General features: G+C 58.2%; 1 protein-coding gene and 1 long non-coding RNA gene across 2 annotated transcripts in view; one reads left to right on the top strand and one right to left on the bottom strand.

Annotated features, from left to right (window-relative positions):
• Nucleotides 1-11153: 11153 nt before the first annotated feature.
• Nucleotides 11154-15622, bottom strand: LOC114230305 (uncharacterized). Its single transcript, XR_003616202.2, has 3 exons — nt 15314-15622; nt 11357-11433; nt 11154-11241 (listed from the first exon to the last, which is right to left on the bottom strand). It is a non-coding gene; the product is annotated as an uncharacterized LOC114230305 (long non-coding RNA).
• A 124-nt stretch (nt 15623-15746) lies between these two features.
• The window catches only part of DNMT3A (DNA methyltransferase 3 alpha), a 38442-nt gene continuing 35935 nt past the window's right edge, over nt 15747-18253 (top strand). The window contains exons 1-2 of the mRNA XM_054728274.1: nt 15747-15765; nt 17924-17967. Coding sequence (XP_054584249.1) covers nt 17956-17967 — 12 coding nt within the window. The 5' untranslated portion in view covers nt 15747-15765; nt 17924-17955. The remainder of the gene's footprint in view (nt 15766-17923; nt 17968-18253) is intronic.

Here is an 18253-nt window from a genome sequence, read left to right as displayed (position 1 = left end):
TGGAATGCTCCATCAGGCTCCTCACCACGGGGTCTCTCCTGCCCCTGTTGGTGCTCAGTAGCCACCTCTTGCCACAGAAACATAGAAACCCTCTCTTCCTGCTGCTCCTTGAACACATCAAGCACGTTTCACAGCCTTCTCTTTCCTCTGCCTGCCCCAGAGCCCAGCCCATCAAAGCCTGGCTTGCAAATGCAGCCCAGCTCAGCCATCACGACCACACGGACTCTCCCTGTTGAACTGTTGGTAAAATTGATCAAAAGGAACACCAAGAAAGTAAAGACACGTGCTGACACCGGGCTGCAAAACTGTCACCTGTCTGTATCCAATTTGAGAAGAAGTGTTTAGAAACGTTTATATCAGTTTGGTACCCTGGCCACATCCAAGTGCATGGTTTTGTGTTTCACAAAAGTTACATTTCTTGATGGATTGGGAATTAAAACAACAAAAACAAAGGCAGCCACCTAGCCTCTCACCCCCGACAGCTGGAAAAGCAGGTGGGAAGACCCTGGCTTCCCATGAGATGTGATGTTTAGTGCCACCAGCATGGGAGTCCCTGAGCTGAGCCTCAAGCACTGTGTGCCCACCTCACTGTGCAACACGTGATGCCTACAAAGGCCTTTCCAACAGTGACGCACGTGATCCTGACAGCAAACCTGTGAGGGGTAGACGGGGCCCGCTGTTACTGCCTTCCTCGCTTTCAGATGAGGAGACTGAGGTTCAGAGAGGATGGACTCCACACCTCCCAACTGCAAAGCCCACCGTGCTTGTCCCTCCTCACCCCCTCTGGGCACGCGATCCCCAAAACGGGGTATCCAACATTTTCATTGTTAATGTGTGAACGCAGGGCTGTTTGAAAACGTGTGTAGATCTGGTCCAAAAAGCATACAGAGAAAATATCACTGAGGAGGGCGATGGACCCACATACCAGGGAGCCCGTGAGGAAGCGGGTCAGGGTGTGGTGGTCTGAGGAGTGAGAGGTGGGCCCACGAAGACCGGGCATGGCTTCGCCTGCAGCACTGGTCTCAGAGCCAAGATGCTCTCGCTCAGAGCCGGCAACAGGAAACAGGAAGCCGCTGCCGGGCGGGGCGGGGCTTAGGAAGGGAGCTGGCACCTGGACTCAGGGCCTGCGGGCTGGCGGGTGCCTGTGATAGGGAGGAGGGGACAGTGGCATGCCGGGCTGGTCTCCGCTGGCCAAGAGTGTGAGCCTGCGTGTGGGTGTGAGCAGCGGGGGTGGGCGGAAGAGGCATCTTCCTGTTCACCAGCTCCCAAGGACGTCACAGAGTAGGCAGTGAAGATGTCCGAAGCAGGTTCCTGCCTGGTCACAAGCCCAGACAAGCCCTGCGCTGCCTTTGTCCTTCGCGTGCGTACGGCTGGGGTGCCAGGAGGGAGAGCTCCTGCCCTGGCCCACCAGACCCTAGGGGAGGACCGGCCCTCGGGGCTCCGTGGCCTATTTAGCAGCTCTGTGTATTTATTCACTGAAGATTTATACCCACCAACTCCCTCCAGGGTTAATTTTGCTCAGTGGGAGCACCCTGAGGTCACCTCTTGCTAAGAATAACCCAGAAAGGGAGGGCGGGGGTGGGGAGGAGGGGCAGGAGGGGCTGGGAGCAGGCGCTGAGCTCAGCCAGGCCGGCCCAGAGCCAGCCGTTACTCACTCCGCTCCGAACCTCCAGCATGACGCCTGAGCGAGTGAGTTCCAGAGGGCAAAACTGCCCCACTCCAGAGCCAGAGACGGGGGCACGGACGGTGGGGAGGCAGGGAACCCCCCTCCGCGGCAGAAGCCGGCGGGTACCCTGTAGCTCAGCTGCTGGGAGTCTGCGGCGCCGGCTCAGCTTCCAACCGGACATGACCTTTGGATTCGTCCCCAAGTTAAGACGGAGCTCAAATCCCCTCTGTGTCCAGGTGGGCGCAGCTCCTTCGCTCACCCCCGGAGCCCTGGCTCGGTGACGTGGTGCCCTCTCGTTTTTATGCGTAAAACTTCCTGAAAGCTGCTCGTTTCGGCAGCGCACACACACTAACACGAGAAGGATGCAGGTGAGGTTAGCACGGCCCCCGCGCAAGGAGGACACGCACATGCGTCCCATGCCTTGGGCAGCGCCCGGTGGGCGTCTGAAGAAATGTGAGTCAGAGCACAGTATGAGGCCCTCAGTCGCAAAATCGTGACTTTTCACCGGACAGATATTTGTGTAAGGCAGTCTGTGAAGTGAAGACGGAGCTGAGTGAGTTCTACCTGCGGTATTGGTGCTGATATGTTAACTTGCATTTCCTTCATAAACCTTAAACACACACACACACACACACACACACACACACACACACACACAGACTTCTGGAAGAGTCTTTCGTTCCTGGGCCCAGCCCCTGGCCAGCCCCCCACCCCCCTGAGCCTGCATCAGCACCGGCTGCCCACTCCCGTTACCATGGTTTTGGAGGTGTGGAGAAAACGGGGCTGTCTTTCCCACCAGGTTTGAGACTTTTCCTGTGACTGTGCCCTGCAGATTCACCTGCTCATTCCCCACCCCATCAGGCAGAGCAGCAGCCACTAATGGCTTCCAGCACCGAAGCTCCTGGCCCGGGGGCTGGACGTCAAGTGCGAAGACATGTGGACTTGGGCCTTAGTAGGGGGAAACCTTAGAAGTCAGGGGAAAAGTGGGAGACTTTCCTGAGTGAAGTGTGGAGAGGGGATGAGCACACGGACACGACATGTTGTGGAGAGGCCCGAAGGCTGAGTGGAATAGGGTTTCCTCTAAGAACAGTGGTTTCCATCTTGGTCGGAGACGCAGTCTGCAGGTTTACGCTGTATCCCCCGCAGAGCGTGCTGTGTTTATCTGGAAGGTTTCTGAGGGGCTGGGGGCCTGAAGTGGTGGGAGGCGTGTTTGGCATCCCTGAGCATGATGGGTGAGCACAGAAGAATGCAGGGAGATAGGAGGGAGGGAGGGTGATGCCAGGAAACACCCCCAGGGCCCGCTGGGGGCAGCAGTGGTGGACAGAATAGGCAGGGCCCGCGCTGCCGGCTGCTCCAGAGGAGGGAGAGGAAGGGGCGAGAACAGATGTTTCCAGACCTCAGACATGGCGCCAGGGTTATTGTCAGAGACCGAGACGTCGGAAGGGAGCAGATTCGTCAGGGGCCCTTTCGAAGGCCACTCTAGACTGCCAGTGGGAGGGGCATCTCAGTGAAATCCCCAAGTCTCTGTTTTATTGTTTCAAAAAAAATCCCTGTATATTTTCATCCCTCCCTGGCCCCTTCCCCAGAGTCACACATTCCAGGGCCACCTCCAGCTAAAGGCAGTCATTCCCTCAGGCCCCAGGCTCCAGGCTCCAGCCTCCCCCGCAGGCCCCAGCCTCCCTCGCTCAAGTCCCAGCCTTCAGGCCCCAGCCTCCCCCGCTCAGGTCCCAGCTTCCCCCCAGGTCCCAGCCTCCCCCCAGGCCCCAGCCTCCCCCCAGGCCCCAGCCTCCCCCTCGGCCCCAGCCTCTCCCTCAGGTCCCAGCCTCCCCCCAGGTCCCAGCCTCCCCCCAGGTCCCAGCCTCCCCCCAGGTCCCAGCCTCCCCTCAGGTCCCAGCCTCCCCCCAGGTCCCAGCCTCCCCCCACGTCCCGGCCTCCCCTCAGGTCCCAGCCTCCCCCCAGGTCCTGGCCTCCCCTCAGGTCCCAGCCTCCAGGCTGCTCTGGAGCGGGCTGCACCTGCACCACTCCTGCTGCGGCAGGTACTCGCCAGCACACGCCTCCGGCAGGGCTGTTGACACTGGGGTTCTTTCATCATCCTCACCTAGGGAATTTTGTGTTTCAGTTCTGCCACCTTAAGAAAGACATAACCAAGTTGGAAAAGCTCCAGAGAAGGGCAGCTACATTGATCAAGGGGGAGCAAGGCTGCCAAGTGAGGACAGACGAGAGAGATTATGACTCTGGAGTCTGGAGAGACAAAGGCGAGGAGGGATGTGATTAAAGCCATGAAACCATGTCCCCGGGGCGGGGCAGGATGAGCACACCCCGGCGCTGAGGTGGGGGTCGGGGGAGGTATGTGCCCACGAGAAACTTCAGAAAGGAACACGAGGCACAGAAAAGGAAGCGCCATCTCCCCAGTGCGGTCCCTTCTTACCAGACCCGTCACCCTGGGCATGGGGAGCAGGGGCTGGAAACGAGAATCTCAGAAGAGATTTACTTAAATACGTGCACCTTCTATGCACAATGGCTCTTGCAAGGGAGCCTTCAGCTCACCCGGAAATCCTTTTGAGGTTGACTTCAGAGAGCACAGCCAGGCCCTCTTCCAGGGGGACAGGTGTCCCCGCTGGAAGCGGGACCCCGAGGGGGCTGGCCACTCACCAGGCATGTGCCTTCTCGCCGCGACCCGCAGGGGCACGGACTGCGTGACTGGCTTCGAAAGCTTTGCTGGGCCCTGAAGTTCTGAACTTGAGTCACACACACACACGCATATACGTGCACGACAGAGCATGGTGGAGAGAGCTCTGGGGGCGGTGGGAAGGCAGCTCCCAGGCTCGGTGGTGAAGGACGTGGGGTCTGGAGGTGCCCAGCTGTGGCCACCTTCTCTAGAGCTGGCTCTCTCTGGTCTCTGCTCTTTAGAAGGACGTGGGGTCTGGAGGTGCCCAGCTGTGGCCACCTTCTCTAGAGCTGGCTCTCTCTGGTCTCTGCTCTTTAGTCTCTGGTGCCTTGACCCCACTGGTGGCCCTTTGAGCGGCTCCACGGGGAGAAGGAAATTGGAGGGGTCAGACGCCTCGTTCCAGAGTACTGGAGCCTGGCTCCATTCTCTCCCGGAGGCTGAGTGGGGAGGCATCTGGGACCTCTCTGGCTCTCCCTGTCTCAAGGCCACTTCTGGCCAGTCAGACCCCAGGGCTGCCCGGGACGGGGCTGCAGGAAGGCCCGGAGCGGGGCGGGGGGGGGGGTGGGGGCAGCTGGGGCCCCGCGCCAGCACTTGTGGGCAGGGCTGCCCTGCTTCAGGGGCTGCGTGGCTGTTTCCTGAAACTGGACTCAACCTGGGAAAATCCAGGGTTTGTGGGGTTGGGGGGCGGGTGCGGGGGGGTCGATGGGCCTGCAGGAGACAAGGAGCTGGAATGAGCTTCGGGTGTGAGTGGAAGGGGACTGTGATTTTGTTGACATCCCTCTGTGGCTTCTCGGTCCTGTGGGGTGGGCGGTACCTCTGGGCAATGGTGCACAACGTGTGTGTGTGTGTGTGTGTGTGTGTGTGTGTGTGTGTGTGTGTGGCTTTAATCATGAGGCCAATGCTGGCCTGACGCCAGGGTTCCCGGCTGGCACAGAGCTGAGCACTGCCAAGGGCTTTAAAGGCACAATGGCAGTATCGTGAGGGCGGGGGCGGGGAGGCCGAGGATGGGCAGGTGAAGGGCCATCCCAGCATCTGCCGGCCTCTGGGGGTCAGAGGAAGAAGGCCTCTTCCAGCCACAGCCCCCATCACCGGGGTAAAGGGGAGTCAGGCGCCCAGAGCCAACCCAGGACCCTGGCTTCTACCTCCAGGGGCTCCGGGCCTCCCCCTCTACAACTGGGCCCAGGTGAATGGGCTCCTGCACCCCCGAATGCCTGGGCTCCGTTCCCCCATGTACTGTTTCCCTTACCTCTTATTTGCCAGGCTTTAGTTTTTTATGTGTAAATATAACTATAGTAAAGAGCCTCTCAAAAGTCACTTCCCTATCTGGAACCTTCGCATTCTGCCCACCTTGGGGGACAACGCCTCACCTGTGAGGGACGGGTGGGGGTTTTGGGGTTCAGACCAGACTTGCAGCACAGGGGTGGCTGGGGACTCGGCTTTGGCCTGGACAGGTTCACTGCGGAAGGCTCCTGCCTGCTTTGCCGCCGGCGTCACCTTGCAGTGGCTGCTGCCAGGAAAACAGCCAGCAGCCTTCCCCCGGCCCTGCTCTGGCCCATCAAAGCCTCCTTTCCTCCCTGGGAACCCTGGGGGTTTGAGGTTGGGCTTTTCCGGAGACTCGGCCCAGAGCAGGAGCCGGCTTCCAGAGGCCTCTCCCGTCCCTGGGTCCGTCTGGAAGTTGACCACTTAGAAGGTGTGTGACCTGAGGTAAGCCTCGGAGCCTGCGTCCTGGGGAACGTGAGCGGAACACTCCCCATCAGGAGACCTGTGATCATTAAATCTATTAATCGTATAAGCATATTTATGCTGGGTCCTGTGCTTCGCACTGGGAGCTGTAGGTAGAGCGGTTGGAAAGGAGAGAGATGGAAAGATAGATGAGGCAGAGCTCGCTGTCTAGGAGAGAGACACACGGTAAACAAATAATTAGGAACAGTGTGGGGAGTGCTCTAATGAGATAGGATGTGCTCTGTAAACAGAGAGGCGTGCAGGGGGCTGGGAGACGGGGAACTGGGGAGTGGACTTTAACCCCACTCCTTGGGGCCAGGCGGGGGACCAGCCGCCTGCCAACCCCCTGGGGCTTTGCGAGCTGGGGGTGGGGGCGAGGCTGAGGTCTCCGTAGACCGGGGCCTAGCACAGAGCCCTGCCCTGCGTGTGTGAGGGAGAGGCAGACAGGCAGGTGACTTTAAAATGTTCCTTAGGCCGAACCGGTTTGGCTCAGTGGATAGAGCGTCATCCTGCGGACTGAAAGGTCCCAGGTTCGATTCCGGTCAAGGGCATGTACCTTGGTTGCGGGCACATCCCCAGTGGGGGGTGTGCAAGAGGCAGCTGATCGATGTTTCTCTCTCATCGATGTTTCTAACTCTCTATCCCTCTCTCTTCCTCTCTGTAAAAAATCAATAAAATATATTTAAAAAAAAAAAATGTTCCTTAGGAGACAGAAGGTAGAACAGTGGTTACCGGGGACTGGGGGCAGGGGTGTGGGGAGTTGTTCAGTGGGTACAAAGTTTCTGTTTGGGATGATGGAAAGTTCTGAAGACGAGTGAATGGTGGTGATGGTTGTTCAACAGTGTGAATGTACTTCGTGCCACTGAATTAATTGTACACTTGAAAGGGGTTAAAATGGTAAATTTTAGGTTATGTATATTTTACCACAGTATTTTCTTAAAGATTTTTTTTTTTAACTTTACTTTTTTAAAAAAAAAGTCCTCACCCAAGGACATGTTGAGAGAGGGGGGGCGGTGGAGGAAGAGAGAGAGAGAAACATCAACATCGATGTGAGAGAGATACATGGATGGGTTGCCATCTGTATGCTCCTCGACTGAGGATCACAACCCAGGTATGTGCCCTGCCCAGGAATCAAACCGGCAACCTTTCGGTGCACGAAGCTCAACCCACTGAGCCACCCGACCGGGCTGAAGTTGTTTTCCAAACGGTCCTTAGAAAAAAGGCAGCGGCTGGTCAGTGCCCCTACCTTCAGCCCAGGGCTTCTCAACAACAGCACGTTTTGACGTTGCCATTTTGGGCTGAATAAATAATTCTTTGTTGTGGGCGCTGTCCTGTATCTTACAGAGTGTTTAGCAGCTCCCCTGGCCCCTACACACAGGAAGCCAGCAGTCCGCCTCACCCCAGGGTGACCACCAACAGTGTCTCAGACACATTGCCAAATGCCCTCTGGGGCAGAATCGCCCCCCCCCCCCCCCCATTAAGAACCACTGCCTTCACCAGCTTGGAATAAGCTGCTCACATTGGAAGCTCAAGGAGTGGGTAGCAGGCAACAGAGAAGCAGGAGGCAGTTGTCCCAGGGTGAAGGGGTCTTGCCGGGAAGGCAAAAGTCAACAAATTCTGAGGGCCCCCAGGAGGTGGCGGGCAGGGTTTGAAGATCCAGAGCAGGCGTCCTCAAACTACGGCCCTCGGGCCACAGGCGGGTGTTTTTGCCGTTTTGTTTTTTTTACTTCAAAATAAGGTATGTGCAGTGTGCATAGGAATTTGTTCATAGTATTTTTTTAAACTCTAGTCCGGCCCTCCAACGGTCTGAGGGACAGTGAACTGGCCCCCTGTTTAAAAAGTTTGAGGACCCCTGATCCAGAGTGACGCCCTAACCGGTTTGGCTCAGTGGATAGAGCGTCGGCCTGTGGATTGAAAGGTCTCGGGTTCAATTCCGGTCAAGGGCATGTACCTTGGTTGCGGGCACATCCCCGGTGGGAGGTGTGCAGGAGGCAGCTGATCGATGTTTCGCTCTCATTGATGTTTCTGACTATCCCTCTCCCTTCCTCTCTATAAAAAAAAAAATCAATAAAATATAAAAACAGAAAACAAAACACAAGATCCAGAGTGAGGCATAGTGGGCATGGGCAGGTGCACAGTGGGTGACAAGATCAAGCTTGTCTCAAATCTGTTGCCCCCACTCACCCAAGAGAGACGTGAGTGTGCTCATTGCTGTCGTGCCCCTCCCCCTCCCCAGCCCCATAGGTGAGAAGCAAAGGAAGATGAACTTGTCACCTACAGCTGCAGGTGGGCGGTGCCTTCTAAAAGGGCCAGCGGCTTCTGCTGCTCCTTCCTCCTCTCCCCGTGGGAAAAACGAATGTCTCAGGGTGTGCTGCCTCTCCTTTCAAGGCAAATAAAAGCAAACAAAAACTGAACCTTTAACAGTCAGATATGACATGCAACCAAGTTGAGGCTCCCTCTCAGTGTATGAGCAGGCTGCTCTCGCTCTGCACCGGGCCTTCAGCAGCAAGGAAGCAACTGTGAGTCCTGAGCACCTGCCAGGTGCCCCGCTCCATGCTGAGTCCAACCAAACAAAGGTCCTGCCTCCAAGAGGCACCAGCTAATGGCGACAGGGGAGAGGAGAGGAGAGCAGAGGAGGCAGCTGAGAGGAAGGCGTGGAGGTGGGGCAGGAGGGTGCAGGCCTGGCTGGGGTAGCCTCTCTCAGGGGCTTCCAGGTGTGGATTATGCTTTCTTCTCGCCTGAGATGCCCCTTTTAGGGAGCACCCAGCTCCTCCCCAGAGATTTGAAGAATTGCTTCAGTCCATTTGCCTGTGGACCTCCCACCTCCCTCTTGGTGATCTGCCCAGTGACCCTGGGCCCCAAAGAGAGGGCGGTGAGGGGCTCAGGGCGGGTTCTCAATGCACAAGGTGGATCAGGGGGTCCACAGCAGGAGTCAGTAGCTCCCCCTAATCCCAGAGCTTTGGGTGATGCAGGCTCACCGAGGACCAGAGAGGACGGGCATGGAGAATGGCCCAGTTGGGAAGAGGGGCGGGGAGGTGCTAACCCTGGGGCTGGAGCTGTGCAGAGTACCCCCCTTCCGCCTCATCCGCCTGCCTCTGAGGGGATGGTGTGTCTGCAGGGCTGCCTGGGAGGGGAGCTTGCTCAGGGGGCGGGCAGGAGCCTGGGTGCGTGAGGTCCTGGAGCAGGTGCTCCTGATTGTCTGTGCTACGGAGCTGGCAGTCAACAGGAAGTGAGTCCCAGGGTGGGAAGAAGCCGCGTGGTTCCCAGGCAGGAAGTAAATAACAGCGGAGTTGTCTTGAGCAGTTTTGGGGACCAGGGGCCTACCCCAACTCGAGGTGTCTGTGGGCCAGCAAGTGGCTTGAGGAAAGGAGAACGCCGCCATGGTGAGAAATGGGCTGTGACCTACACAGTGGGCCCGCGGGGATCCCGCACCCGCCTCCCTGGGAGCGCCCCGCTTGGAGCTCTGGGGTGCCTGGCACAGCCAGACCTGGGGTGGCTGTGGGGGCCCAGGCGTGCCCCACTCTCCAGGCTGCCTGGGCCCCCTGACTTCCTTACATATGAGAAAGCCTTGAGGGTGAGAGGACTTCCACCGGGGAGGGGCCTTCTAAGGGAGCCCTGTTGGTGTGAGCAGGGCGGTGGGGAAATCCGTCTGAGCCCTGGAAAGAGTGTGTGGGTCTCGGCATGTGGGATGGCAGCTGAGGAGAGAGACAGGGCCTCTTGCTCCCCTTGCATTCCCGTGTTTGACCTCCGGGCTCTGCTGGCTTTGGTCCTCAGTGCCCAAACCCAGTGGTGGGATTCTAGCTTCCGCTTCCGCCGAAGGCCTCCTCTTCCCCTTGCTGCAGCCGCCCCGCCCCCTCTGCTGAGGACTGCACGTTTGCAGCTTTCCATGGGAGGTGCTCTTCCTGGACGCAGGCCGGGCTGCCACACAGCCAGGAGAGCAGCTTGGCCGGGGGCCTGGAGTTCCCTCCGCTCTCGCTCACGCTGCTCCCTGTGTCTGCAGGCTCGTCCAAGGAGGACTCTGGTTTAGTCCTGGTTTTTGTTTTTATTGTTTTTCCCGAGGCCCTAGTCTCTATTTGCCACCCGTGGGGGTTTGTCACCAAGTAATAGCAGGCTCAGGGTTGAGATCATAGCCCCTAAGAGCAGAGGCCACCTTGGAGGTTGCAGGACTGTGCAGGGCGGGCCCGGGGAAGCCAGGGCTCTCCGAGGTTTTCTGGGTGCACTTGAGTGGAACGACACATTGGAGGGTTGGGCGTTTCTACTCACGCTTAGATGGGCCTGCCCTCACCCCAGCCAGCCCGCTTCTGGGACTCCGGCCTGCAGAAATCCACAGATGCACAGAGCTCTAAGTGCAAGCGTTCACCTCAGCAAAAAGCAAATCAGGCCCGGCCGGCGTGGCTCCGTGGCTGAGCATTGACCTATGAACCAGGAGGTCACAGTTCGATTTCTGGTCAGGTCACATGCCTGGGTTTCGGGCTCAATCTCCAGTGTGAGGTGTGCAGGAGGCAGCTGATCAATGATTCTCTCTCATCATTGATGTTTTCTCTCTCTCCCTCCCCCTTCCTCTCTAAAACCAATAGAAATATATGTTTTAAAAAAAATCAAATCTGCCCAAAGGCCCACCATGTGCACAGGGAGGGAGAGACGCCCACCCTACTTTGTTAAGTGAAGAAGCAAGGTGCAGAACAGGATGAGAGTATGATATCCTTTAGAAAAAACCATTCTGGACCGGTGTGTGCGTCCATATGTATAAACATGTAACTTACGCGTGATGGTAGATACATAGGAAAAAAAGTCTAGGACAGGTACTTGCCAAACTGTTAATAGTTTACTTGTAGGGAGTTCTTAGATGCTTGGGGACAAAGCATTGCACTTCCTCTTGGCGGGGGAGCCTGGGGCCCCGCGCTGGGGAGGGTGTGCTGTATAAACTGAGCATTGCTTGGTGGGGCCTTGGCTGTCCTGGGGTCTGAACACCTGGGAGAACCCGTGGGGGCCAAAGCTGAGGGAAAGAATGTGCTGGGCTTTGGGGCTCAGAGGAATGCTTCTTTGGCGCGGGGGCGGGGGGGGGGGGGTAGTGTTTGACCCTCCCAGCAGCTCGTCACTGGCTTTAGAGACCCAGGGGAAAGCTGGGCGGGCTCTGGCACAGAAGTCGGATCAGCCCAGGCTGGTCTTCGGAGGAGGAGGGGTCCTGTTTCGAAAGTAGGGATGTTGTGAGGCTGCACAAGGCTGGGGGAGGGGCCCTGTGTCACCCCAGTGAGTGTATGTGTGGGGTGCAGCTTGGGCTGTGGAACCAGCTGGCAAACCTGGCTGGATTCTTCTCCCATTTCTTCAGCTGGAGTCCATAGATCCCTTGACTTCAGGAGGTCAAGCCCGTAAACCCCTTGAAACAGAGCAAAATTGTGAATGTATGAACGTCATGCAAAACCGCAGGAACGTTTATGTGAACACAATTATCCGGACAGAGTTTCCACCAGAGTTCCCCTGGTCTAACCCTCTGTGTTTCTCCATGACCAGGTGGAGAGCAGTGACACGCCGAAGGACCCTGCGGTGACCTCCAAGTCCCCATCCATGGCCCAGGACTCAGGCCCCTCAGAGCTGTTACCCAATGGGGACCTGGAGAAGCGGAGTGAGCCCCAGCCGGAGGAGGGGAGCCCTGCTGGAGGACAGAAGGGCGGGGCCCCGGCAGAGGGAGAGGGTGCAGCCGAGACCCCGCCTGAAGCCTCCCGAGCCGTGGAGAATGGCTGCTGCACCCCCAAGGATGGCCGAGGAGCCCCCACAGAAGAAGGTGAGTCCCTGGCTCAAGGGGCCACGTCTTTGGGGCTCACCTGAGAGTTGGAGACTTGGGGCCCAACAGGTCTCTGGAGGCGTGGGCTGGACATGGTAGCTGAAGGTCCTCTTGCCCAGGTGTGCCCTGCAGGCTACTGGCTGGATGCAGCCTACACACAGGTTTTATTTGGCCCATGTAGTATTTTAAACATTTTTTTAAAAACTAGTTGCCAATATTTAAAAATCAAGACATTTCACATAAAAATCTGGAGTTTTGGCTTCTTGTGAGAAAATAAGAAAGCTAGACCTGGCAGCAGTGGGTTGCAGAATGCCAACATTTGCTGGACTGGGGTGATGGCTGTCCCCCTTCTTCCCTAGACACCCCCGTCCCCCAATCAGGCTGGTTGTGCACGTGTTTCCCTCAGCCCCACCTGGCCTGCTTGCTCGCCCATGAGACCTCAGTTCTTGGGGATCGCTGTGTTTGTAGCCCCCCCTGGCATGGGTGCCCAAGGGCAGCAGATGCCCTGTGGGCATTAAAAGCCCAGTGAGCCTTCCCAGCACAGATGTCCTGAGCCCACCAGAGTTCAGATGACTGGACGACACTGTGGCTGTGACAGGTGGGGGAGGGGCAGGTGGCTGGGGCACTGCCCAGTCCGGGCCTCTTCTTCCTCCGAGGACTTCTTGGCCTAGCCCTGGAGTCCTGGGAAGTTGCCCACTTTTCTCTTTCAGGTTAAGCCAGCGATTTCAGGGCCAACCGAGCTGTAAACATGTTAGTAATGAGCACAACTAGCATTTGTACAGGGCTTCACAGTTTACACGGCGCTTTCTCATACATTATCACATCTGATCCTCCCAGGGCCCTGCCAGGCTGCTTTGCATATGTGCATTTTAATTTTAAAAAGTCTTCCCTCCAAGTGTGTATGATGGAATGAGTAAATTGATTAATTGGCATAACTCATTCTGCACGGATCCAAACCTCACATTCATGCCGGCTTGAGAGCATCTCCAGAAGAGATCTCCAGATTCACTAAAGAACCTTTCGTGCGTTCATTACTCAACCGATGTCTACGACGCTCCCACTATGCGCAAAGCGTTTTCTGAGGGACTCCGTGTTCCGTGTTTTACTCCAAACAATCTCCTTCAAGAGGAATTACTGTCCCCAGTTTAAGGTGGGAAAGATTGAGGCTTAGCAAGATGAAGCGACTTGATCAGAAACACCAAACCCGTAAGCGGCAGGGCCAGGACTTAGTCTGTCCTCGTCTCTGGCTTCAGAGTCGGGGTGCCCATCCCCTCTCCCCTCTATGCTGCAGTGCGGCTGGGAGGCCTGGGCCCTGACCTGTCCAGGGCCCCTCGCCTCACCCGAGTGCCTCCTGGGCTGTGTCCTGGCACGTGGTGGGAGTGTTCAGGGGGCCCACGTGGAGTAAAACAAAGGAGAAAAGGGAGTAGTTCCCATCCTCCTGTTAGAAAGGCCAGGTGTGCAGAACAGAACCTGGCAGCCTTTCCCACCACGTGTGCTGGTCCCTGGGGGCGGGTCTTGGCCGATTCCCAGGTTCCGGGGACCCCACCGTCACCGGCACCCAGCTGCTGCCCAGCGCCCCGACAGTCCTCTCTGGCTGCTCTTCACCGTGAGGTTTGCTTTGCTTTGGGATTTCCCTAGCTCCCTTCCTATTGGTTTCCAGGAACTCCTTCCTCAGTCAGTCAACGGGTATTTATTAAACACCCCTCTGGTCTGTGCCAGGATCTGGGAAAATCCTCATGAACAAAAACCTGGTTCTTGCCCTTAAGGACCTCACAGTCCCCTGAAGAGACAGACATTCGTGAGAAATCCGCACTGAAAAGGGTGTGATTAAGCACAGATGAGTTCCCCAAGAGAAAATGAACATGGTTCTCTGAGGAACTAGAACAGAGCAGCCTGGGCTGTACCCCCCAAAGCTGAAGGTGAGGGGTGTGCAGGGAGGCAGTGAGAACAGGAATCGGGCTCTCAGGTGGGAGGGAGCAGGGCACTCGGGGACCTGACAGCAATCCACAGGCTGGCGTGGAAAGAGCACGGGAGAAGGGCGTGGGGTGGGGAGAGAGCAGGCAGGGCCACCCGGACGTAATGTGCTGCACATTTTGGAAAGATCGGTTTGCCATCTGGATCCTGGAACGGAATGAACCGAGGGGCCAGAGGCAGGATGAGGCCTAGGAGCCGCTGCAAATGCTACAGACAGAGAGGGGAGGCGCGTGGCTCTGATGAGTGAGGTGGTAGCAGAACTGGATAGAGGTGGACACGTGCCAGGAACGTGAGAGAAAAGCGGGGAGATACTCAGATCTTTCCAGAATCTTCGTGTTGAGCATGGTGGGCAAAACGCTCGTTTCCTTGATCTCCAGAATCCGGCCTCAGAGCACTCCTGTGTGGCTGCAGCAGCCCAGGCAGGGGAGATGCTGGCAGGGGCTAGAGCTGGTAGGTTCCTTGAAGGCCACTGTGCATGGCCTGATGCTGAGCCTGGTGGGGTGTTACCTAGAGGGGTGGGCCGTGGCCTCCTGGGGGCTTGGCCACTGTTCTAGCGTCGGCCACACAGAATACGTACTCAGTTGCTTGGTTCTGAGGAGAAAGGAGACTAAGGCCCCAGCAAGGAAGGAACTGGGCTGTGGTCTTCTTTCATTTCTCCTCATGCTAGGTCTCTCTTCAGGGGACCCCATCTGTCTCTCCTGGAACCCCTCTCATTAGGTCCCATACAGGAGAAATGGAAGGTCCCATACAGGAGAAATGGAAGGCTCTCAAGCAGAGTTCCTATGGCCTGGGCCCCCTCCAGTATGCACCGTAGGAGCCCCAGATTCTGAGGAACAGCCAGGAGAAAGAAGGGGGAACCGGGGAGATGACGCATAATCAGGACAAGAGCCACCTGGACACACAGGTGGTGGCCTTAAGAAGGCGCCTGCCCTCCCGGCGCTAACGCCGTGATGCTAACAGTAACGGTGCCAGAGTGGCTTTCTTTGACTCACTGTGTTGCGTGTGCTGTAACCTCACCCCTCCAAGTGGTCCATCCAGCACCTGGCATCCCCTGAGAAGTGAGGGATGCGGACTCGCAGGCCCCACCCTAGACCTACGTGTTAAAGAGAACCTTGTGATTTCAGTGCACATTGAAGTTTGAGAAGCCCTGCTCTTAATGTCTTCTGTAATCTTTGTGATCATGGGAGGAAGACTCTTTTATCCCATCAACGTTTTTTTAAATCCTCACCCGAGGATATGTTTGTTTGTTTGTCTGAGAGAGAGAGAGAGGGAGAGGGGGGAGAGAGAAAAAACAACAACAAACATCAATGTGAGAGAGAAGCATTGATCGTATGCACCCCGACTGGACATTAAACCACAATCTGGGTGTGTGCCCTGACCGGAATCGAACCCACCACCGTTTGGTGCACTGGATGATGCTCCAACCAGCTGAGCCACCCAGCCAGGCTATCCCCACTTTTCAGATGGGGAGACTGAGGGTTCGGAGAGTTCGCTTACCTACCCAAGGTGATACAACTAGTGAAGGACCCGCTTAGGGTCAGCACAGAGCTCCTCTCTCCTCAGGCTGAGCGCTCCGTGTTGGGCTGGGGACTGCCCTCGGTGACGGAGATTTAGGTTCATTTGAAAGGGGATTTGGGGTGGCCCCTGCTGAGTACAGTCCCAGGCCAACAGATGAGTGTCAGGAGCACCCTGGCCTCCACGCCTGCCAGGGCCACCTGGGAAGGCACACGGCCACCTGGCCCAGCCCGTGGCCCTGGGTCTGCGCCAGGAGCAGATGGAGGCCGAGGGAGGGCTGAGAGAGCCGCTCACCCTCCTTGACTCCGGACAAGTGCAGCATTCTGAGGTGGCCCAGTGTGTTGTTTTGCTGGCTCAAGTGTGTGTGACATCACTCCATTGAGCATGCGCAGAGTCCGCCAGGGAGAACATTCCAGAAAGAAGGAAGTCAGAAACTACGTAAGGAAGAATAATTCTGTTTGGGGAGCATGGGGCCCATGGGGCCGGGGATTACGGGAGGGGGGACCTCGGGGAAGGTGGTGCAGTATAAAGTGAGCCGTCTTCTCGGCCCTGGTAGTGAGTCAGGCCACTCCCCAGGCCGGTTTCCCCATCGGCCAAACCTAGGGGCCGGAAGATGGACTCCATTATCCTCACAATACTTTTCTCCCAGCGGCTGGTTTCCTTTCATTGGGACGAATACGTGATTTTCCGTAGATCCAATGCCACGGAGGGTCCCGGGTAGGGGGTAGGAAAACGTTTGAGGTCCTAAGGGTGCATCCGCTCCGGGGGCGGGCGCCCCCTTCTGGCAGCGCAAAGCCTCGCCGGGCAAGCTGTGCAGGTTGGAGAGGGCGGAGGACTCCGGGGAGGAGGGACTTCGGGGGAGGAGGGCCCGGTGCCGGCTGGCAGGATGGGGAGCCCCGCTCTGGGAGACCCGAGGGAATGTCGGGGAGCGGGCAGTGGTGAGACGAGAGGGCCAAAAGGAACCACGTTGGAAGAGAGAGACAGTCCGGGTGAGACAACCCTTAAAAGGCCCGCCGTGTGCAAAGCGTCCAGGCGTACATGCGCGCCCCCCCCCCCCCGCACGCCCCCGCCGTAGATTTCGCGCTTCCTCCCTCTCGCCCCTCCGCCCTCCGCAGCCAGCTCTGCGGGTGTGGCGGCCCCACGTGTGGTCCTCGGTGTCCGTGCTTGCGGGCCGCCCCCTGGTTCCTGCAGGTGCGGGCCCCGCCTTGCCCCTCCCCCCAGGGCCCTGGGTCCGCTGCCACCCGGCGCTGCCCCGGCCCGGCCCCTGCCTGGGGCAGACGCAGACAGACGTCCCATGCCTTCTCCGGGGAGAGGGAGGGAAAGAGACCTCCTCCGGGGGCTGAGGATTCGAGGCCTTCAGCGCAGTGGCTGGTTTCCGCTTCTGAGCCAGGAGCTGCAGCGGGGGCTGTTTTTTCCGCTTTGGGCTCTTTGTGTCCCCCTCCGCCGCTGCCCGCCCCCCGCCCCCGCCCCCCAGCCCCCGTGAACCAGCCTGAGTGACCTTCCTGCCTCTGGGCCCACACGCAGTCCTCTCGGCTTCAGAGAAAGGCGTTCTGGGGCCCAGCCCTCCTGTCGGAAGCCCAGGAAGGCATCATTAACCCAGCGCCACAGCCGGGGCCCGCCACCGGTGGTGCTGGGCCGGGACCTGGCACCTGGGAGGCGAGGACCAGGGGAGGAGGGCAGGGATATTCTGCTGGGGGCCGGGTGCAGGGCAGGGAGAGGATAGGGCTCCCCAAAAGACAGCCCTGCTGGTCTCTGCCCCCAGGGAGCCTTCCCCCAGCAACTGGAGTCCGGATCCAGTTGAGGAATTACAGGGAACTGCTGCCTTAGGGAAATGGAACCAAACCAGCTTTTATTGAGCACCTACTGTATGCCAAGCCCTGCTCTAGACATTTAACGTTCCCAGTAACCTGAAGATTTGAGAAGGGTTACCTACCTTAATTCCGTGAGGAAGCGGGCTAGGCGAGGTTACCGAGATCTCATCGAATAAAGGCCGAGCTCAGGAACCTGAACTGGGGCGGGGAATGGGGTGCGGAGGCATCTGTTAATAACAGAACCATCACCCCGAGAACTGCGGGAAGACCTTAGACATCACCTCCAGCGTCTTTCCGTTCCAGACGAGGAAACTGAGTCTCACAGAAATGAAGTTGCCTCACCACGGTCTGGCTCCAGTGGCCCTGGACCCTGGACCCCACTGCGCCCCTGCCCGGGGCCCTGACACAGAAGCGGTTGTTGCATTCCAGGGCCCAGGGAGGCCGTGCAGTCTGCCCCCCTCCTCCCGAAGGGAGCGCTGTTGACTGGGAGGAACTGGGGGGCGGTTTCCAGATGGCTCCTCTGTGTGCCTGGGACGGTCACCGGGCCAGAAGGCACAGCCCCGGCTTCTGTTGTCGGGCCCAGGCCCCTCTCCGCTCTGGCCGTGCTCCGAGTCCTCGGGCCCAGCACGGTGCCAGGCACGTGGCGGGCCGTCAGGCTTGACCCAGGAGCCACCCAACGGCTGGAGGACGCCTGTCCCCGTAGCAGGCACCCCAGGCGCAAGGTGGGGCCTCTGAGCCACGCCCGTAACTCTGCCGACAGCCCCTTTGTTCTTCCCTCTTCACAGGCAAAGAACCGAAGGAGACCAACATCGAATCTATGAAAATGGAGGCAAGTGTCTTCCTCAACCCCCGGGGGCTCTGTGGATCCCGGTTCTCGGAGGAGAAAGCCAGCCGTGGGGAGCGCGCGTGCGGGGAGCCTGCGGTGGCCGCGGCCCCTCTTTGCACATCCCTCTGTGAGGAGGAGAGGGAGTGGGCGTGGAGGTTGGAAGCCCCCCAAGGCAGCCATCTAGCCCCCCTCCCCTCCTGGTTTGTGCCCATGTGTCCCCCCACCCTAGTCCCTCCGTCTCCAGCCCACCCGGGGCTCGCCCAGCACTGGCAGGCTTGGCAGCTCAGGC

This window comes from Eptesicus fuscus, chromosome 16 (assembly GCF_027574615.1).
Source record: "Eptesicus fuscus isolate TK198812 chromosome 16, DD_ASM_mEF_20220401, whole genome shotgun sequence".
Classification (NCBI taxonomy): domain Eukaryota; kingdom Metazoa; phylum Chordata; class Mammalia; order Chiroptera; family Vespertilionidae; genus Eptesicus; species Eptesicus fuscus.
Note: the sequence above shows the minus strand (reverse complement) of the source record. Positions and strands in the feature narration are given on the sequence as shown.